The sequence below is a fragment of the Cydia strobilella genome, chromosome 13 (genome assembly GCF_947568885.1).
Source record: "Cydia strobilella chromosome 13, ilCydStro3.1, whole genome shotgun sequence".
Taxonomy (NCBI): Eukaryota; Metazoa; Arthropoda; class Insecta; order Lepidoptera; family Tortricidae; genus Cydia; species Cydia strobilella.
In genome coordinates this window covers 13,671,869-13,696,169 of record NC_086053.1, presented here as the reverse complement: position 1 = coordinate 13,696,169, position 24,301 = coordinate 13,671,869, and the positions used below count along the sequence as shown (strand labels likewise).

At 35.4% G+C, this 24,301-nt stretch overlaps 2 protein-coding genes across 2 annotated transcripts in view; both read right to left on the bottom strand.

Annotated features, from left to right (window-relative positions):
• Positions 1-24,301, bottom strand: part of LOC134746855 (atypical protein kinase C-like) — a 180,990-nt gene that overhangs the window by 90,859 nt on the left and 65,830 nt on the right. The window lies entirely within an intron of this gene.
• LOC134746841 (atypical protein kinase C-like) overlaps positions 3,957-24,301 on the bottom strand; it is a 215,243-nt gene continuing 194,898 nt past the window's right edge. The window contains exon 4 of the mRNA XM_063681408.1: positions 3,957-4,017. Coding sequence (XP_063537478.1) covers positions 3,989-4,017 — 29 coding nt within the window. The 3' untranslated portion in view covers positions 3,957-3,988. The remainder of the gene's footprint in view (positions 4,018-24,301) is intronic.

The following is a 24,301-nucleotide window of genomic DNA, read 5'->3' as shown; positions in this document are numbered from 1 at the left end:
ATTGTTCATTTTTTTAATGTTCTATTTCGAAAACCATTTCGAGATATTAGGTTTTTAAACAGTTTCCGACATTTGCTGCGATATAATAATCGAGGATTTAAGATATTTCAACAAATATACTGATGACCTTAGTTTGACCTTCTCGCGAGGCTGAATATAATAATGTCATCGTATAGTAAAAGTTATCGAACCATAGTAAATAAATCCGTCACTCACGTAATTGTCAAAGATGTCATTGTCATCAATTGTCATAATAAAAAAATTCAGTTAAACCGCTAGTTTCTTACGATTTGATTTATAATTTTTAATACCTAAACAGTAGATTTTGATTGCTTAATATATCAAAAACCTTGTTTCCACTTGTGGGAATGATTTACAAAAATTATAGTCCGCGAAGACCTACGTGAAAGACGGTGTTGTCGTGAAGTAAATGTGGAATGGAATACTTCAAGTGTTACATACAATATTTCTGTGAGGATCACGTCGATGTAAGTATAAAATTACTAATATAATTTTACTACGAATATTTAAAAGTCCATTTTGGTGGTCGGGTCACTATTACCTATTTATTTTCTGTGATGATGTGGCCAAAATATCTAAAGACAAACCGTTTAACACAGCTTGTCCGCTACTAGCTCCGTTTTACTGATTTGAAGTTAAATTCAACAAACAGACATACATATATGTAACTTCCAAGCAATAAATCATATACATACAAAAATACATAGTTATATTCAAAATACAACATGAAACTGAAAAGATAATTTCTAATTTCCAGGTACCTACAAGTTGCAGTTCAAGGCTCAAGCTGCTGATATCACGATCATGGCGGACAAAACTAAAGTTAATAAAGAGTTGTGAAAAATAAAACATCTTATTTTTTACTTTTTTATTAATTTACGAAAAACCTGTTTCCCAAAAAAGTGTATACATTATATGTTCAACATGTTCTGCACGTAAGGTTGACATTGAGGGCTTTGTTTAGTAGCATTCAGTTGAAGTTGATTTAGGTTCTACTCTTGTTGATCCAGAAAATAATTGTATAGTTTATTATTAAATCTATGCCCACCCCCAGGCACTATTCTTGCTATAACTTTACATTCTCCGCCTTCTCTAGAAATTTGTACATTATATACATCCAATAAAACTAAGGTATATAACTTAAGGCAGATTTGTGGAATCAGCTTTCACAAATTTAGCGTATTTTGAGATTATTGATTTAGGGATTTAAATAATACGACGATATTATTTATAGATTCATTAAATAAACTGTTCTTTTATTTTTTCGTAGTTTTGCGTTTGCGAGGATAGCTATAAGCTCGACAGGGCACGAGCGATAGAGAGGCAAATAGAATACCGAATATCCGGCAAAGTGGCCAAATACCGAATAGTTGCCGAATATTCCTGGCAACTGTAATTGTATTGTAATATATCATATTATATAATGTCGTTTATGGTGACAATTTATCATTTTGTCATTGCAAAGCCATTCCTGAGCTAAATAAAAGAAGCAATCATTTATTTTTATTACAAGGGGCAAAGATGTTATTTAATACCTCATGGTAACATATTGATATCCAAACATACGAAACGATACAAAATTGAACCACGAGAGAAGCGAATGGTTTAAAATTTAGAATATTGACAGTTGCGGAGGTCTCAAGGCATGAGGGTTAAACAAACTGTGTTACAGTGCAACACGTAATTCTTCACACCAACACGAGGAAACCATTTATTATTCAAATTAATTTATTAAAAGTTCTTTCTATCGGCCAAGGCGAGGGAAATATCTTTCTTCATAAAGGATTTCTTGTCTCGCCCGTCAAGTTTTATATGGATGTGCGGTCATATCATAGAGTGCCGTCGCCCATTCACACCTGCAACTGGACAATATGAAGTGTAAATTACAAATTATTTTATTCATCATACTTCACTGTTTGGTACCTAAGGAAAGTAAAATTGGCTTAATATGGATACTTAGAAAGATAAATCTGTAATATTTTGCTAACACCGAACGACTGCCTGCCCACCATTGGATAATTTTATTCTTACGTGTCGCATCGTCATCTCCAGAACCAACGAATCACTTTGCAGAAATCAATAAAAGGCCTGCCAAAAGAGCCTACCTGGCATGGTTTTGAGGGGACGTTTATTACAGACTTCTAAATCCAGCCGCACGTTTCTGACGGCCGAGTACCTATACGTGATGCAGGTGGATCAAGTGCGCACTCCCCCCGTATATATCACGAACTCCATGAGTCCCGTTTCCGTCGGATTGCTGTGTGCGGTGGTCACGCATTTAGGCAAGAGGATGGGGAAGAAAATTTCACATTGTGAACTTACCTTAATGTTAAGAATAATTTTTCCTCTGCATTAATTTTATTTGAGTAATTTGATTGTATTTCGTCAATTATTAAGTCTCATTCAATGTTGAATTGCTTTTCATTTCATCGGCAATATTATCTGAATAAAGGATCACCATTAAATATCAGATTTTTTATTAATATTGCGTAGCTGCCTTCGTCGGACTCTGACTATTGTAGAAAGGCAAACTGGTCTTCTTTTTCATGTAGCATTATCGTCACTCGCTTCTTCACGTAAAAAATACAAAAGTAAATTAGTATTTTATTTGTACGTCTGACATTATATGACTTGACATTGACAAGCCATCAACGAACGCTGTCGCGACTGCACGCCGCAACAGCCGCAGTCGTGCTGCTACAGTAGTGCGGCACCGCGTAACGTCGCAACTGCAGTGCAGCGGCAGTTACAAATGGACAGTCACCTTTATTGTATTTTTTTTATTTACAGAAAGTACAGGCACAGAATAAGTAATAGTATTATCATACAGCGTGGCCGGCACCGCCCCGCCCCGACTCGAATTACCTCGCCCCGCGACACTAGATTGACGGCCGTTTGCCGACCGCTCAGTACTATTTTTAAGCAACTTACACTGTGACGCATGCCGCGTGTACAGACGTGCCGTTCACACATAGAAACGCAAGTGATTTTCGATGTATAGCGTGTCCGCCCTGTGGTACAGGTTTGCTAAATAATATTTTTAGCAGCGGACAGAAATACACATACAGAATACCTAGTTCACCCTCCCTTACATGACAGGCGGGTGTAATATATAATCATCATACATATATACCGCGTTGATTATGTAATAAAGTTTTTAACGAAGATAAATAATTGGTATTTCAGTATTAAATTATAAAAAGTTTTCAGAATATTAAATTGGTAATCGGACACGGCGCTGTTCGGTCTGCAATCACAGTAAATAGATTGTTAACAGTAGCTGTTATGAATAATTTACTTAAATAAATAGTAATTAACATGTACTGGACAATTACAGTAAATGTCACCATACTAACAATATTGAAGTTAGAATGCCGTAATGAAGTAAGAATATACTGCTACGAGCTACGGCGTAGCAGATGTACTCGTAGCTTTGCTGGCCAAATACAGTAGTTATATTTACCTAAATGATAATACTATCATGGCCAATTCGAAAGTAGACTGACATCAAAATGATGATGGTTAATGACAACATTTAGATGTCATTCTGAATGATTAAGTATAAGAACAATATTTTTTAACTTTATAATATTTCAATATATATATTCAAAATTCACGATTAACTTCGTTTCATTCCTTTTTTTTTCAAATCTATCTACTGTGCAGCAGGAAGTTTTGCTTGAACCGTAACTCTTGAACCGATTATTTCCTGCCTTTACTGGTTCCATCCGACTCATTCTGCGTTCTTGTTCCCCTCAAGTTCTGCAGTGAGTCAATGAAATTGTTACCTTCTGCGATAACGTCTCGCTCGCACCAATACAACTACAGACAAGTCAGAGCGAATCAACGCGCGAATGAAAGCTGATATCATTCCAATCGGTTTTCTGTCAGGTGCATGTTCGAATTGGCCTGCTAGTTCCCGAGTTCTGCAGTGAGTTAATGATATTGTTACCTTCTGCGATAGCCATCAAACTGGGTTGCGGCGAGTGGACTTACCTGGAAATAAAACAACCTTGTTAAAACATAGTTGAGTCATTAATCTTGTTAACACTGAGAGCCACCGAGGCGCCTGACAACCTTCAAGACTATGAACTGGTAAAGTTTCTTGCAAATGAAGTTAACAAATTTTAAAGAAACTGGTATATAACGTTTGTGTTTAATAGTCTCCATATTTAGCTCTTTGCACTACCTGTTGACTTTTGTATGAGTTCTACATTTCCTGCTACCCAAAGGTTGTCTGGAAGAGATCGCTTTTTAGCGATAAGACCGCCTGTTGTTACCTGGTTCTATTTTTTCTTTAAATATTTCTTTGTAGTTTTACATGTATGTAAAATGTATAATTTTGGTGCAATAAAGAATATTTACTTACTTACTTACTTACTATATTTGAGGACAATATTACCTACAAGCAAAGCTTATATTCTCGGCGATATAACATATATACTTGTATGTATATTATAATAATTAATGTTACGTTTTATTTTGGTTTTCGTTGATAGGAAAACTTTTTGCTGTTATTTGTATACCTAGTATCTTCTTTGTTAAAATAATCGGTAGGTAATGTGATCGTTTAAATCAATATTAACACATTCATTGCCACCCAGCCACACAAGACATCCGCGCCAGGCCACAAAAATTTAGTCATATAAAGCTTAATACAACGATCCCGACTATAGGGTCGTCCGGCCTGGGAACGGCCCCATAAAATACCCGATAGTCGGGTATTCGGCATTAAATGTGTTAACATACGGAATGAACGTTGACGACCGGTTTAGCATAATTGCCAAAATGCCAGTAAAGTGCAAGATGATGATAAGAATCCCTATTTTTTCCTAAGTTACCTAGTACAAGAATAGATTTGCGTGAGATCCCTCCAAATATTCAGTATTTTTGCCAAGTCGCCAGCTGACCTAGAAACAAGTTAACGCCATCTATCATATGTCAAACGAGGTTGAGCTAGGACAGGACCCCGCGCTTAATCTGGGCCGACAGATGAAAGATAGTACCGTGTTTAGTAGAAGCGAATCAGTTATACTGTTCACAAGCCCATGATACGGTTGAGTATAAATTAAACCTTTCTTAAATACTTTTAATTAACTTTAAATTTAAGAAAATATTACACAATTTTTTTTTGATAATACATAACTTGTTTAACACTTGCATTTGCTTCTTGTAATACATGTGAAGGTGTTTGTGTAAAATAAACCTTAGGTTAAGTAAATAAAAGTAAGTTTACGCGATTTAGTCCCGTTTCTTAACGGGACTCGTACCTTAGACCAATCAATTTCGTGCTCAAAATAATTTCACGTCTCTTCCGTTCCAAAATACACTTAATTATCAAGATGGACTTTACTTAACGCTAATAATACATAACCGAATTATCTCTCTTCCATATTTAGCCGCGCAAATTTAATTAAAACGAGATTAATGGGGCGGATATCAATTACTACATCGTAATTAGGCCAAGACATGCGAATTACTGCTTAATTATATTAGGCAAGCAATGCAGCAGATCAAGTTACGGGGAGTAATCAGAGTAATGGATATTGTAATGTCATTTACTACAATATCCATTACTGATATATTTTCAAAATTGCTTTCTTCAGGTTGGATATGAGGATATCACGTATCATTTGTAGTATATTGTACAAAAAAAATCAGCCATATCGTATCTGGAGGAGCCCAAACTTGGTATGTTTCGAAAATTATTTTAATTTTAATTTAAAAAATGGCCGAAATGTAATGATGTGATATATTTTTAGAATCGCCTCAAAAAGCCCTTTCGTATGATACCACACACGATAGGTTTTGGAATTTTTTTTTCTATACAAAAAAATAATGTTTTACCACACACGCAACGTGGCAATCCAAGGATATGGTTTTGAGTCCCACGTTGGCCAGAGTTGATCATCGTTGATTTTGTCATTGTGATTGACATCTTTATTTACAATATATAGATTGTAATAATGTGGTACGTCTCATAATAAAAAAGGAAAAATATATTTACATTAAAGTTTTTGTCATTAGAGGGACCTCCATTTTTGACCCCAAATTACTTGACGGAGTTTGGACCGTATCGAAAGTTTGGTACATTCTCAAACGAATGACAAATGTTTCACGACTGCGAGTGGTTTCATCAAGGTTTTTCTGGTTGCAAATAAATTTATCTTCTTATTTTCTGTACTTGAACAAAAATTTTCCCCCAAGATGTACAGGCAAAAATAGCCCTTCCAACGATTCATCGTATCATCATCATTGGCCACATCATCTGTTGTTGATGCTTGTTGCGACGCTTGTGGGTTTATGGGGTTCCGCATCGCCGTTGATGGCTAGTCCCGTCAACACACATAACCACACAAAGTATCCACAGAACTTTGACAGTAAACGCTTTAATATCCATTCGCCTGACATCTTTACGTTGCACTATACAGGCACGGTTACTGCACTGTACGACAACACGGCACATCCACCAATCGTAAATCTGGACTCGTAAAAACATCCAATCGCGGGTTTACGCGAGCGCCGCATTGGGACCGAATACATAAATTTAAAATTGAATAAAAAGATTCGGTTTTATATGAAGGGTTTTGTTGTATTAGGGCTTATTATAGTCGTTTTGGTGGAGATAGCGGTGACGCTATGTGCCCTCTATAAAAGTTGACCGTTTGTAAAGGGTATAAGTAAACATCTTATAAAATAAAGTCCCCGCCGCGTCTGTCTGTTTGTATGTATGTATGTTCGCGATAAACTCAAAAACTACTGAACGGATTTTCATGTGGTTTTCACCTATCAATAGAGCGATTCATGAGGAAGGTTTAGGTGTATAATTTGTTTAGGTTTACCCGTGCGAAGCCAGGGTGGGTCGCTAGTACAGTAGAAAAAAAAGTCTTGCATCTGCGACTTCAAAGATTTTATCAATGTAGTATACTGTCTCATATATGTGTGACATATTTATAATCCAGAAAAAAGGAATAGTACATTCATCATTTACTCGTAGTTCTAGCAAAAGAACTTTGGATATTCGTGTAGGTTGCGTAAGCTGAAGTCTGAAAATAAAGAATTTATTTATTAATACTTACTTTTAGAAAAAAAGAATTCGTACTAAGGATTACGGTTTCCTTCTTTCTTATATCCTTGGTGTGATTTCATCCGATATATCCTTTTCGTCATGGAAAACAATCTCCTAGACGTCTTGCAGGTCCGGATCTAGAAGCTGTGCATTCTGGCGTGTTCTGCATCATTTAGTTTCGCGAACAACCCTGTCGGGAATTCTGTACCGTCGTCTGTATTTCCACGAATTCATCATAAATAATCTCGGTTAAGTTTTCGTTAATAATCAAAGTCGGTCTCAATCAATCATCAATAATTTGGTCATAATTTAAAATTGAGACTTCACCCATACAACGGGTAACTACTTACGTTCATTTTTATTTATTAAATCGTCATAGATAGCATGACCTTATCAACAGTCTATATACATTTTTAGTTAAATTAAATGTTAATTATTAATATTTCAGGGAAAATTACCTTCGTAAAAATGTAAAATCTGTCATATTTGTTCACATTATTTGCAAGTTCTATTGACGACGACTTTATCAAAATCCAGTTGTCAGATTCGCGTAGCGAAAATCAGTTTGTCAATATTTAGGCACGTGTACCATCGCCCACACTGTTAACTGTCCAATTGTCTATCGGTAAACCTTATTACAAAAGGCACAAGTCCATACATGCACAGTTTAGTGTTACTGTTGGCGTTGTCACGTTCGCACCAGTAAAAACAATGTAGATATAACGACAAAAAGCCAACAGGAACCAATGAACAGTTTAAATAACCTATAGACAGCGAATCACGGCATGATTGATGTCGGCCGAGGCCGTAATTATGTTTTAATCCGTGTTTTTCATTAAGCCGTCGAGTAAAAAATTTCATTTTGTGGCCGCTGATGCGATTATGGCATTACCAGTATAACGGGGCGAGCCCGGCTTTGTTGTCTAGATTTGTTTGTTTACAGATCTAGACAGAGCAAATGTGACTCTTTTAACCTCGCTAGGCCCAGGCCAAATGCTGTGTATTTGAATTTGGAACTTTCTTTTATTTATATAATGAGTTCAAAACTTGAATTGAATTTGTACTTGTACAAATACGCAGGGACTTAGGTGCGAAGATAAGTAGTCACTTACTTTTTAGGGTTCCGTACCCAAAGAGTAAAAACGGGACTCTATTACTAAGACTCCTCTTTCCGTCTGTCTGTTACCAGGCCGTATCTCATCAACCGTGAAGCTAGACAGTTGAAATTTTCACAGAAGATGTATTTCTGTTGCCGCTATAACAACTAATACTAAAAAGTACGGAACCCTTGGTGGGCGAGTCCGACTCGCACTTGTCCGGTTTTTTTTTTCTATCCTAACTGCTTTCGCTTTTGCTGATGCTTTCGCATTCAAATTGAAGGGAATCTGTATCATTTTTGTCATACGAATAAGAAAACGCTGCTAAAGCAATAGCTAGGTATTGGTAGATACATTATGTAATCATAATCTTTATTTGCTACTGAGAAATGGGTTACATTACCAGTAATTACTATTGTAACAATTTTACATGGACTCACCAACTCTCTACCTTATTTACAGCTGTACAAACAAACATTAATTGCAATGTTCTCTTACAACGAATGATGTCAAGCATTAATACAATCATTAAATCATAATCTAATCTAAACTCTTAACCAATTGAGCTACGGAAGGCTTTCGTAGCTCAATTGGTTAAGAGCAACGCACGGATTGCGGAGGTTGCGGGTTCAAATCCTGCCGGAAGTGTAACTTTTTCCATTTTTTCCTTTAATATAAAATTTGGAGTATCGCTCGCAGACGTATCTGCATGTTAAAAAATTGATCATAATCTAAACTCTTACCTAATACAAATCCTGCAATAACAAAATGAAATAAAATAAAATAAAATCAAAGTCAAACACAATCAAATCCCATTAAATTCATGAATACTATAAAAACATCTCTGTATTAGCCAGGCATGCACTTGTGATTTAAATAAATTCAAATTACTGTTCTTAAAATTATCAGGTAGGTAATTTATTATAAATACGAATACACATTTCTTGAGGAAAGTGCCAAATTAACATAAGGTTTATGTAATGTAAACTTGTACTGTGTTCTTGTCGCGCGGGGACCCATTGTTTGGAATTTCACAAACAAGTATTTATGCGATACGAAAACGTACATACTAGGGAAAGTGAGTATGTTGTTTTCTATAAAATAAGTGCGACATGAGCCCATATAGTGTATGGCAAATATGGCCCTGTTACAACGCTTCTGTGTTATAAACATCGAGTCTGTCAATATAGTTTCCCCAAACTAAATACAAGTCCATATCGTAAAAGAGAATTTACGTAGCCATTATAGGCGAGTAGCGCTGCTTGGGTCGAAACAGTTTGGCTAAATACATCGAAGTGCAAAAATAAAACTATTTAATTTAGATAGCACATTAGCAGCATGGTCCATCCAATTACAGTGGCTGTCAATCGTTATGTTATAATTCGATTCATTTAAGTTAGTCTCAGAGCACTATTACTAAGCAACATAAAAAGGAGATGGAACCCGATACAAACAAGATCAATAGTTATAGGTATCTGATGTTAATTTAATAGATACAGCGAAGATATTTTTCAATGCGTAGGCACTCTGGCACTGTGTTGTGTCAGCCGAGCTATTCCAGAGACATTGAGAAATCCTCGAGCGCGAGTAACTAAAAGTCCTGAGTGATATATTGCGACACTGCGGCCGTCCAGGAGCCAAATGAACCGAATGGAAGCCATTTTGTGCGGAATGAGCCGGCGGGATACGGTGGCTTGAGAATTGCAGGTTTCAAAGTGTCGTGACACTTCTGATATGTATGACATGTGGCAAAAACATTCTACACTAATATAATGTCTGTAAACAGTGTAAACTCTATACAAACGTATTCACGCTACGCACTTACCCAACTTGTATACCTATATAATTAATCGTAATTATACAGTACAGTAATATAATAATATCCACTCGCTCTATGGTTTGACTAAATTAGACTTTATTACGAGTTTATAGCGGGAAACTGTACAGTCACCTGCAATAATATGTTACACAACGAAGACGGCAAAAATATATGACGCGATCTTATTGCGCTACAAATAAGATCGTGTCAGATATTTTTGCGGCCTTCGTTGTGTATTATTGCTGGTGACTGTACATCAAAAACGCGTTGCACGAGATGTTAAGATGGGATGGATCTATTACTTTACTTATACATACCTACAGAGATATTTTATAAACAAGTCAAAGACATTAATATTAGTGTTTAATCAGTGTTTCAGGTCGGTTAATTTTTGTTATTCCAAAATGGGTACAGTTTGAAAGGTGTTTGGTCTTAGGTGTAATTGAAAATGATGATATCACTGTTTTACCTTTTCCATGGCTGTTTCTTCCCCGAACACTTATTTAATGCTCACATAGACATTGTGCCTTACAAAAGAGTTTGCTTACATTTTCATTGTAAAATAAATTGCATATTAAATCTTGCGTCTAAAGGGGTAATGTAGCCAAAACACAAGAACAGGAGGCCATTACAAACTTAAATTTTGACATCAAAATGTAAACGATGTCATTTTGTTATCATTAGCCCATGCGACTCGCTCGCGCCTGTACATATACATATATAGTTTAAAGAGACGTACGAGCGACATCTATGCGCGAATGATAAATCAATGACATAATTTAGACACAATTTGTGTGTTCGGATGTATGTTCGGATTGGCCTCCAGTTCAGAGACCATCGCGGTGACCCACGGCCGCTGCCGCGGCCCGGTACGCTATCGATGCATGCGCACTGCGGCATCAATGCAAAATGCCGCATTACTCGCCCATTGGGCCATCGGCTATTTGGCACGGGTGACAGCCTGTTTGCCGCGCGGATTGGGATCAACTGTAAAGCTGGGTACACAATAGCGACGCAAAACATAAGAGGGTCAGAAACGTTCCGGAGAACGGACGTTTCATGTAGACATAACAATAGTTCACGATTTATCTTTGCTTAGTTTGGGGCTAGGTTGATCTTTGTAAGATATCCCTTGATATTTATTTATTTATGTATCACATTTTAGCAATTGCAATGCTTCGATAATACAGCGGGTTTGAAAATGTAAGGGTTCAGCAAGGAAATCAATTTTAAAGTACATTTATTAATTGTATCCAGAGGAAAGATAACAAGGTCAGGATTCTTAACTTCAAAAGTTAAGAATCCTGACCTTAATCTCCATGTACATACTGGAAGTGTGTCTATTCGTAAAGAATAATGAAAACCTCTTTCCCCAATACTCGCGATCGGCCAACCTACGACCTAAAACTAGACTAGCCACACCAAACTCTACTTTGCAGATGATCCATAAAGGCCTCTTTGGCATGGCCATAAAAATATATAATAAAATCCCAAACGAAATAAAAGAAATAAATAATTATAGCAACTTTAAAAATGCATTAAAAACTTACCTAGTAAAAAAAGCATACTACACATTAAATTATATTTTTAACGATAATATGGATTAATAACGTTACCGGCACTGATAAAAGTTTGAAAAAAAGGTTACAAGAGTGACCATTATAAATTATACACTAGTCTTTAGGAATTGGCTTATGCCTATGATGCATGTTATCTCATAAGTTAGTGTTAAGTATATTGCTATACCCTTACAGGGTTCATGTGGAACTGTATTAAATAGTTTTAAGAACTGTATACTAATATGAGTGCAATAAACAATTCTAATTCTAATTCTAACATAACGCCAACTCATACTAAAAAAGTTTCTGATCAGGATATACATATCAAAAAAAAAAATATTAAAAATTTTTTTTTAAAATTTGAACTGTTTATTTCAAGAAAGATTACAAAGACTATTTACAGACTTAGCCTAATCTACATTCTAATAGATCATCAGGATATGGTCTGTTATTTTCATATCTTTTAATATTCACAATACCGGAGTCTAAACCGATTATACTCTCAAAAAAAAAATTCTCGTCATTGGTCAGGCTCGTGTTATCAAATTTCAAATCATTATTTATTTCGTGTAAATGTGACAAATACATTTTTTCAGTCAATAACAATTTTAAAAGGGTTAGTACCTAAGCCTAAAAATTATATCTATACCTAAATCTAAACACTTAACCTCTACATGACTACATAGTAAAAAAAAAAATTGAAGTAAAAGTTAATAATAATAGCGATTTGAACAACTAATTTTTATTTGAGGAGTGTCTTTTCAAAAGGGCTTATTTTTGTATAGTGTTCAACTGTTCATAGATAAATAAACCCTTTTAATTAAAAAGACTCCTCATTTAGTAATTATAATTAATCTAATTTGGCTAAATACGCATAAGCGCAAACTACGCTATCGTTCAAAATGTAAACATTTATTCTCCGAATAAATAGGGCTCGAGGGCCTTCCACATATCAATAAAACATTAACAGTGGCATTTTTTAGTGACATGATAATAGACAGAAACAATATGTACTAATTATTCGTATTTAGTTTTCGAAATTAGAGCCTCATTAAGTATAGTCAATGATCCTCAAATGTATTGTCTGTATCTTCGTTTCTAAATAATACGATGTATCATTTATACTCAGTATATATTTAATATACCTGGAATCTAATAAATGAAACATCGAAAATGCCCTTATATTTATGCACTGTTATTACTTATACAAATTAAATAATTAAGCTTTATCAGTAACATTGCTATTAAAACGAATTCCTTCTATTATATAAATCTCTGCCACCTCTAATAATTTAAAGCCAATCAGCTTATGTAAAGTAACAAAAAGTCGCTATGTAATAAAAATTATTCTACTTTTATTCAAATCAGATACGCCCTTCACCAAAGGTTCTAGTAAAATACAATTGGATTTTTTGATTCAAACAGTAATATCGCCATTTGAATGGATTATTTTTTTAAGTAATCTTTACCATCTGAAATTACTTTAATGTAATCCGCTTACGTTATATTCTTTAAATCAAACAGGTACGCTTTTTTAACAAAAGTTCTAAAAAGTAAAGTACGCCTTTAAGAGATAAGAGAGCTTATAAGGTTTTAGCAGAAATGTCAATAAAGAAGCCTTGAAAGATTGATTATGTCTATAATTGAAGAATGCTGACAAACATTAAGTTTACCCTATATTAAGAACAGAGGAGAGAAGCTTGAACAAGTGGCAAGAGGGCTCTCAACTCGAGCCTGCTTGAATACTTTTACTGAAAAATAATGTCTTAATAATGTCATGCTTAGGACAACCGAGTGATGGACGAGAGCGAGACAACACGTTAACAATCCAAGTACAGTCATGGACATTTATTTGGTACAGGAACGGGTCAAAATAGAGGCAAGAGTGTGATCACATCAGGTAGTCTCTATTTGATAAGCTTTTATTTAACTTGCAATGTATGTATGTATGTTCGGGTCAAATCATGCAAGCTAAATTAGACCCCACTTCCCCATTATTCGATTGAGCTGTAATGTGAACATACATAATGTAAGATGGGTGACACTGCAATAGTATGGTACCATCGAGCTGATCTTATGATGGACACAGGAGATGGTCATACGAACTGTGATAAAACAACACAACCTAATAGTGTTTGGGTTTGTTAGAATAATCTCGATGAGTTTTAGTTGCCTGTTGAAAGAAAAATATAGTCAGCGATAAATGCTTGAATAACAAGTTTTTTCTTCAACAAAAAACTTATTAGTAGAAAATTGAAGTAGGTAAATAGTACTAATGTAAATGAAGTATTACATCAGTACTAGTCAAAATATATTATTAGTTATTACACATTAAATTACATATTTTTTGTACAGATTATTTTATTATTTTCTCTTTCATTTTAAAATTGAAAAGGTACCAATTGCCGTTAACTGGCAATGAATAAAAAAAAACTAAACCTTCGCAGTTTGGCACCTAAGTAGGTTTTTGCGGGACTATCTCAACTATTGAATTGAAATAATATTTTATATTTATTTGGTGAAGTGCCACCAAAAGACCCTAATGTGTTCACCCTGATTTGACACTATATCATTCACAAAAGTATACTACATAGGTAAACAACATCCCGAAGAATACGAGAACATCTCCGCATGTATACGTAACATCAGACATCCATTACGTACAACTACAATAAACGCCTAACTTTGCCCGCCGGCGTGGCGTTTTTGTGTCCACACGTACAACCGTATCGCTAACATCAAAAAGTCCTTAACCCGTTAGTATAAAGGTTGTTGTCACTTGATCAGAGTGTCGGATAAGTTGGTAGAACAGTACAGCAAAGAGGCGGACGCGTCACTCTCCGTGGATGTGTTTGTGCAGCCAAAAGATATATTGATTGGTTTTGGAGGCTTGTTTCATAGCCAGTCATGCTGAGTAATGGAAATAGGATCTTGATCCCTTGTTATACAGTTTCTATTTCAATAAGGTTTGTAAGATTCGCTCAACTTATCTGTTTGACCAACGCGAACGCGATGAGATTATGTTTGCAAACGTAGCTAGATTTGTTTGTTCATAGACAAGTACCCGTACCATATGAGTCACTGACAGTGTCAAAACTTACATATACGCTAATGTCTACGTAATTTAATTTCTATACATCTCGCTCGCACTAATATGCGAGTACGAGCGAGATGCATAGAAAGTAAGTTACGTTCTCGATAGCGTTTATGTCAGTGCCAAACTGATGGTAGCCACACAGATTGCGAAATTAGGAAACATTTCAATGTGCACGTCTCTATAGTCTGTGTTTTTAATTAAGTATAAAGTACTACGCCATACATTTTTCATGCAAGAAACAAATGAGCATTCCATACTGTTTTCTACAGGCAGTCTTCTTCTTCCTCGCGTTGTCCCGGCATTTTGCCACGGCTCATGGGAGTGGCTCACATTATATAGTCTCCATGGGCTCACATCTAAAGGTGCACATGTTTACAAACAACAGAAAAGAAGATGCTTTGGAGAGGACCGCCTATGAGAATAGTATACCTAACTCCAATTACAGCTTTGTAAATTTTAGAGATTAAAATCAAAAGAAGAAATAAATAAATATCATAATTATTAAATAATTAACAATATGACATTTATTAATTAAATAATTATGGTGTTTTATAACTGTTACGTGGGCACTCAAAAGTGGAGTTTTGCTATTCAGCGTTAGTAAAAACTTGAAATAAAAAATAATAAATAAGTTAGTTTTAACGTCAAAATAAACCTTGAAAGGTAGAACATAACATTTTGCTACGCCAGTGTATCGAACAAAATATCGGTTATTAAAAGCCATAAAAAGTTGGCAACGTTATTTAATCAAAGTTCCCCACTCCACGGTCCGAGTTGGAGGAAATTAAAAAACTTGCGCACATCCGAGACACTTAACAGTTGAGCACAAAAGATTGAGGAGAAAGATAAGATAAGATAAACATGGCGGAACAGGGAGAAGTTTTTTTATTGAAAAAATATATGGCTCATTTATAAAGTATTCAGAGTTAATGTTACTGTTTGTTGAGGTAGATTTTTTGATAAAAGAAAAGTTAAGTTATGCTTGAACTCTGTTTTAGGATAATATAAAAACCTTTTTGGTTTTCAAACAACTTCTTGAAATTTTAACTACAACGTTTCCAACCTACATCACAAATAAATAAGGGTTCCGTTTTTTCCTTTTGAGGTACGGAACCCTAAAAAGAGAAAAATCTTAAGAATTCGACATTATTATGTTTTAAATTGACATGATTGCAACGTTCATGCGTTACGCTACCCGCATCCAAAAGTTTCCTGCAAGTTTTACCAGATCGCCGAGCTGTCTGTTTGTGGGCTCCCCACTGCATTTTTAATTATACAAGCACACATATATAATAATGAATAACACCATTTTTACTTAGGTATTCTCTTTAGTCAAAAATAACTTCTTTTTTTGTTAATCTTGTCACACGACACGAGTCGTTATTTTTCCGCGATCTACGAACACGAACAGAGGTTCTCCTATAATGCAATGTGACATTAGCAGTACGGGTTAATGGTCCGCGCGTTGAGCTGAGGTTGAGCATTATAGACTAAGAGCTAGACCAGTAAAATTGCCTACGATTTTTAGGGCAACGAAATCTGTCGAGTTAGTTTGTTACAGGTGTAGTGAATAATTGTTTTCCCTCGTATTTTCTCGGAAACGTTACACTATCCTTTACCCATCATGGTACAATGGTGTTCCGGATAAGTATTTGAGAGGCGTGAGCGGAGCCGAAACCAACACGTAGATCCCATTTTGACACTTTAATAAGATGTAAAGGGTACACCGAGCGGATGCTGACCTTGCCCGTGTCCTGGGACGCACGCAGAGGCAGCACCCGCCAGGGTGTACCTAAGAGACTGGAGATTTGATGGAATTCGATGTGGTGAAAGCGATGGGTTGTAGGATAAAAAACCGGACACTATCCTTATTATTAGATTCGGGAATCTAACAGTTGTACAACGGTGGAGGCCAAAGTACGTGAAAAGATTTATAGAGAGCAGGGGGCCGATTTTTGAATTTCTAGCGCTCGATTTCGTGATTTTCCATTCAATATAATTATCTCCACTACTAGGCATTTAAATTCTACCAATTGTTAACTTGCGTTAACAGCGCCATCTATGGGACACCCTCTATTCTCTATCGAACCTTCGATGGCTTATCCCACCAGGGTACGTAGTTCACGAGAAAGCCCATAGGTGGCGCCTTAATCAATAGACATCGGTTTAGGATAGTAATAAGAAATATGTACTCGACCACTTTACCAATATACGCCAAAAGAGACACACGCTGGTTTCCCTCCGACTCCTGACTCCTTCGATCTCCGCCCAAGTGCCATCACCAATAGAATAGAAAACTAGTCGTCAATACCATCTAGTGGTTCCCAATATCTACGAGTATATTGCTCGTATTTAAAAATTATCAATTCGCCGTTTTCCACAGACTTTCGAGTGACGAAATCGAGCGCTCGAAATCCAAAAATCGGCCCCCTGGTCTTAATCATTTAAATATATAAAATTGCGCATTATTGCGACTATATGAGTAACGGAAGACTTCTCCTGGATCTTGTTTTCTTCCAACAGAAATGCCTGGGAATGCTGTATTTGAAAGAGATCCATAATTACCCAGAACTTGCATCCTTCAAGTGGGATGAATGATCTTGATTTCCAGCGATGAACAGCTGTCAGAAGCTTTGATCCAGTAACAAGGATAGTATCGTTGCTTTTGAAGGCGTTGACCATTATCTGGGGCTAGCTCTTCGTCTACTAGTCGCACTACATGTCGCCCGCAGCGACATTTTTCATCCTAATCGACCTTTTTACATAATGCTGCGTGGATAGTGACGTCGTCTGCGGTGTAATAGTGCCTAAATGCCTCTTTAGGTACACTAGAATATCTCGCTGATCTTTATAGATATAGCATTCTTAAGGAAACGTGACGTGGCGAACAGCATCTTAAATACTCTACAATAGTTTATTTTATATCTATATTTTACCTACCCTCGGTACCCAGAACCGAGTTTATTCCCTGCATTGTCAAAACTCTAACACATAAATACACAAAGCATATTTAAAAAGGATTGTTTATATTGTCCTGTTACTCTCATATTTTTCAAGAAAACAATGTTAACGCCATTTACGTAGCTACTGTATAATACTCTCGAGATTTCACATAAAAGTGTACTTCTAACCCATTAGGGCATTACAAGAAAACAATGAAACTGTTATTAACGTTCATATTATCCAGTAAGACGGGTATAAGTAGTAGACGGCATTAAATAAGGTGATAAACAAAGCGATACGCTAAGAAGATTTTTACACTGGAACACTTTTTTATCTGATTTCTCAAATGAGTGAAAATATAGTAAAGTCATTAGAATATAATAACTATAATCATATATTAGACGAAATAAAGAAAATAACAGACAATAACTGGATGACCACAGCAAACAATAGAACTACATGGAGAAAAATGGAGGCCTTCACTCGCTGAGAGGTCCTTGATAATCCCTACACATTTAAATTTGCATGTATTTTTATATAACATTAAGGAAATAAAAGGCTTTATTATAATAATAATATATTAGGCAAAACACTTAGCAAAATGGGCCTTTCTAAATCCCTACTACAATAATATTATTAATGCGAAAGTAGCTATGTCTGCCTGTCTGTTACCTTTTCACGGTTAGTGGCTAACCCGGGATGGCGCAAGTGGCCCTAAGTAGGTATGTTTTCTTTTTGGTAATTTTAACTTTCTATTAGATTTCAAATGTTCTCTGGTTTCTTAAGCTTAGATTTTCAGCTTCAGCGTCGAAGTATAGACGGTGTACTTTTGTGTAAAAACCTTTTTTTTATGGGTACCTATATTTGACATAAAAATCATAAAACTTCGTTCGTGACTTAGTTATTAACCTAACCATCAAGTCAGGCGCACCAGTTTCAGGCGCATATTTATACCGGAGGTGACCGTTCATAAGACTATACAGTTATACAACGTATCAGATATCGTATATCGTAACATTACATGCCTGTTCCTTTGTTTTTAATACAGCGTTGAGCGTTCCATTAACGCTTTTGTATTCGTTCTTTAATATATCATTCGTTTGACGCAGAGTTGACGTGAAATTCTATTGCGATATGCATAATGGAAGAAAGCGAACACTTAATATGAGAATACGTTAAGAGAACTTCGCTCGCTTAACACGATAATAGATTAAATCATGATTTTTTACATACCGTATCAGACAGTAATAAATATGTTAAGTATAGATTGGCAGATGCCGATTTTAAATACGGATTTGTCTAATCTACAAAACATAACCACATTGTAAAACACTAAACCACCTGTCAGTCCCAAACTAGATGTAATCATAGTTTAATCTGTTTTTGTTTCCATACCCACTTAGTTCAATTGTGTAAGTTGTACTCTAGTTCATAAATTAAAATGAATTTCTAATATTATTCGGGTGAAATATTAAAAGTTATCATTTGACTCAGTAGCTAAATAAATGAAAAAAGCAAATCCCTCGCCGGTGCGATTACACTTATCAGTGGCGAAGTCATTTGTGAAAGAACCGCACAAAGGCACGATTTGAATAATCTTTGAAGGGAGCGTTAAAAATTAATATTACTTAGCATTTTAAATTACCGGGGACAAATAAAATTTCCGCAGTAAAAGGATAACAAAGAACCCACAGATCCTCATACCGCAGAACAGATATAGAACAGTAGAGGAAATGTTTGTTGTTTTAATCCTTTTATGTTGCGTATTAACCTAAATGACGGATCAACTAATTACCTTAAAATTTTTACTTTTATATTTTTATCGGCAATAGTTTAATTTTTGTGTATAATTTGACGGCAAGGTCTGAATATTAAGATTGTTTTCAATAAATATAAATGCTTTTGGCAAAAAATTCATTATTGGTACAAGCTTTTATCGCAGACTGTACTTTTCTTTCCACGGGCAACTAATACTCATCGAGACAATTCTAAAAACCCCAAACACAATTAGGTTACGTTGTTTTATCACAGAGTTCGTATGACCACCTCCTGTCTCCATCATCAGATCAGCTCGATAGCACCATAATATTGCATTGTCACCCGACTTACATGATTGTGAATGCAAATTTTCAGCTTCATTGGAAGTCGGGAAGAGGGTCAAATTTAACATGCAAGATTTGACCCGTACAAATATAGTTACATAAGTACATACATAGATACTTACATAGGTACATTGCAAGTTAATAAAAAGCTTGTAAAAACAGTTAAATTGCAAATCAATGGATTCATAATGTTTTTTATAAGTAGTAAAAAGTTTATAAATACTTGGTCTAGATCAATTATCTTTAAATGTTCTCTTTAAAGTTAAAAACTACACTATATACCAATGGCAATAGGCAGTAAGCAAGATGCCTTGTAAGCGTTGCGGTAGCGTAAGTGCTGCTAAAGTATGAAGCGCCTCTGGTTTTATAAATATTTACCATTTTAAAAATGACCACGCTGTCGAAGTTACCCCAAAGCACCCCAATATGAATGTGAATTTTAATTTAAATCTGTCTATCCAGTCCGCTAAGTCGTTAACGGGCCTGTCTGCGATTAACACTTCGTCTGGATTACGGAACCAGTTTCGGACACATCTGTCAACCCTTCTTCAGTCGCGGCAAAAAGTGCCGTGACTTAGGGCAGCAAACAGCCTTTAGATTTATACATTGAGTGATTTATATTCACAAGTTAATTGAAAGGGTAATTTCAATAAGCTTGTAGTTTTTCAAATCAATATTTAAATTTATCTAGATGGTATTATGGCTACGTGTAATCACTTTTGACCATTTATGTCGAAACACATAAGTATCACATGTGTGCAATTGTGCATAGATTTATGATGTTACAAAATTTGGAAAGATTATTTAGGTAAGATACTTAGGTAAACGTGAGCCAGGATTTTTTTAAATTTAATTTTAATTTATTTATTTGGGAAACATACAGCACATAATAATACAATAAGGTAAAAGATATAATTAGAACGTAGGCCAAAAGAGTTTCCACTTATAGGTAATACAAAATTCCTTTGCTCCGAAAAAAAAGTACAATTATTAAAATTTTGAATTTAAAAATTGAAATTAACAGTAATATTTAGTAAATATTCCACGAGCACGATTAAAAATATAACAAGCATAATAATTTAGAATTTTGAAAATAACAAACACAATTTTCAATTTAGAATTTGAGATATCAAATAGATACAATTACAATCATAACAATACAACACAAGATTACAATTTTATTGCGAGCTACGAGTTAACGGAATTAGCCATTTTATTTTTTATTTTGTTTGATGACAGAAACAAATCTATTACACCTATGCTGGAACAAATCAATGTGTGAATATTTCTTATTGTATATATTGCATGCAGGATGCAGGATGGTTGATTATTTTGATGGTTGATGATTATATTGATTGATTGATAACAGAATTTTGGAATGTTTTAGGATTCTGATGCGAAATGATGTTATTTATTTTATAAATTTAAACATTAATTCAATATAATATGTCGCTAATACACACTTAGTCCATTTCAATATAAAATAAAAGTTAATTTACTTTCCACCAAGGTCACTTAACTGAGTTCCTAATGTGGCTGGTGCAGCGCGCCGCCAGTGCGGCCTTGCGCTGCACGATCGCCATGTGAGGTGTGACGTAAAGACAAACAACTTCGATTCGAGTATATACGTATAATAGCTTAAATAACACGTACATGACATGCACTTATATAAGTTAAGGTTATGCTTGTGTGTACCCGCACACAAGCATAGAGGCATAGCATACACACTACAGATGCGTTATAAGAGGATAACGATGCACTGAGTCATTTTAATACATCCACCGCCGGAAAAAGTCGCATGTGCGCATTACCCACGCCCGAAAACTAAGCCATATTTTACCTAGCATAAAGTTCATTTTCCAAGCACACATAACTAACGAGCAGTTATCTAGACTATTCTCCAAAATCTCGCATTGAGGCCCACTAACTGCGTTTACACGGCCGGCGCATTTAACACATCGCTGGGATCATTTGGACCGCGAACATGGAATCCGGGCAGGTTTTGACAGCCCGTTCGACACGCGTATAGCATTTTGGACATTAAAATTGTTAATAGTTGTCCAAAATTGTTTATAGTTGTTATGTTTTCTGAATATTTTTTGCACCCACATTCGAAAATTTCTGTTTTGCCCTATGGTTGACTGGTAGAGAATGCCTTAAGGCATTTAGTCCGCTATTTTTACTTATTTTTAAAATAAAGTTTAAATAAATAAATAAGCGTGACGGGTAATTTTGTTTTGTTTAAATTTTGATAACATGGATGTGCGGTTAAGATAATAACTAAAATGACGGCAAGAACGTATGATAGTTGAAAGAATTGGTAAATTCGATTTAAAAGTATAAATTTATCGGAATTAGTAGTCAGCGGAATCCGATTTGTAAAATATGATAATAATTTTATATAGCTATGTTCGACACACTGATAGTACTTACTGATATTACAGTAAATCTATAATTAGTACGTAATTATAAGATATTTCACAAATATAATCGCGGCTCTGTAATAGAAAAGTACAATGATAATGCGTTCCTTCTTTTACACCCACAATTAAAAATAACAGAGGGACATAAAGTTGCAAGTGTCATTTGTGACTTTCCTCTCACTTTATCTACTGCGCCATGTCCCCTGTGATTAAACCGCCATTTGAAATAGTCCCTGAATTACGATCGCGGTATTAATGAGCGAATTTCCCGGTCGGCGATCGCGCTAATTACAATTGCCGTTCCATTTAAAATACACGTCAAGATTCTTGTTAAACTATATTATGTAACATGTAAACACCTTAAAGTTAGACTGCACTAACATCGAGGCGTATTCTAATTAAATAACAGTCATAACTTAACAGTTAAAATGCGTTAAAAAATTATTTACACACTGTTCATATTTGTCTGACTCAGCGTGCATCAGACAAATGTGAACGCAATTATATTAAATGTATGAAACCGATATACGAGTACGTCACGACACAACACAACACAACACAACACAACACGTCAGACAAATGTGAATTGGGCTTAACATTGCATTGTCACCGGTATTTATTATGCAGGTAGTATACATGATCAAACGAACTTCAAAGTGAAGTTCGATCAGTATTATATGAGTAAGCTTCATTCGAAGATATAAAAACCAGGTAGTCCTTTAACCTACTAGGCAACTCATCGCATGTTTAAAGTGGGTAGCAAAAACTTTAACTCAAACAGGTCTATCCCTACTTTTCCCCCTAGTCTTCATGGGGCGCGCGGCTTGCCGCCATTGCTCATTATTTTTAGAGACTTTACTTTCTAAAGCAAAACTTTCTTTCCGGGTATAGGGGAGGGAGGGTAGTTATATCTTCGAATGAAGCTTACTCATATAATACTGATCGAACTTCACTTTGAAGTTCGTTTGATCATGTATTATATTTCTCAAGCTTCATTCTTCAGATATAAAAACCAGGTAGATGTTAAGAGTTGAAAGTTTTGCTGCATTCTTTCCCATTATCAATATTATCATAGCATATTTATTTCTGAAAACATATTTGTATGAATAATTATCTACCATGTACATATGTGTATGTTATACACAAGTTTACTGTTCCAATTGAGTTATAAGGCATTGTTAAGAAGCACGGGAAAGTTTAGCAATGCAGGTTAAAAAAGGTATACATATATTAGGTATAGCCAGGTTGTATATATATATATATATACTTTTACGTATTAGGATATTTAAACAAAATCTAATTTGTTCTTCATAAAACCTAGTTGACTAAGATTCCATACAATTAGTGGTCAACTTTGCATTAAGTTTAATTCGATTTGAAAAAGTTTAATACGAGTAAACTCATAAGACATATGTCCTTTTGTGAAATGTATTAAAATTCACTGGCAGTGCTTGTCCGCGATACGGAATTTTTGAACGCTTGGAACAGTACACTATTGATGACAAGATTCAGGCTCGTCTAAGTGTAATTATCTACGAAGATAAGACGTAATTTAGGCTAACGATACAACCCAGCGTTACCTCCAGACAGGGTGGGATACGCTGTGGCTGTGATGTCTTTCCCCGCGTCTTGACGCTTATGACGCGTAGGCCGTGTGATATCTGTCTCACGCCGACTCATCCTGTTTACGATGATCTCTGAGCAGACGACGACAATGAGAAAATTCAGTTATTAGGCGCGTGCACGCGCAAATCGGCTTACAGCAGCTCCTGATCAACGAATAGTGACCCGGCGTGCAATGGACAAAGACTCACGCGGCCTAGCGCGTTTTCGAGGGCTTCAACTTAACAAAAAAAACATGTATTTGCTCGAAACATGTCTAACGTCGTTTATATTTTGATTTTTATCAAATTAAAAAATCCACCACGTTCCTGGAATCTAAAAAATATATGAACGAGCATAAATTATGCTTTCTGTTCAGTTATTAAGCATAAAGCATGTCATATGTGTGGCATCACCAAAGGTATTCTAAACAAAAATAATTTATAAGACTAGCAGTCTACTCAGCTTTCGAAGTAATCTTTCAAATAAGATTGTAATTTACTCAAACTCAAATGTTTATTATTGCGCTCATATTACATATAATGAATGGTCCAAGGTCCATTAATGGT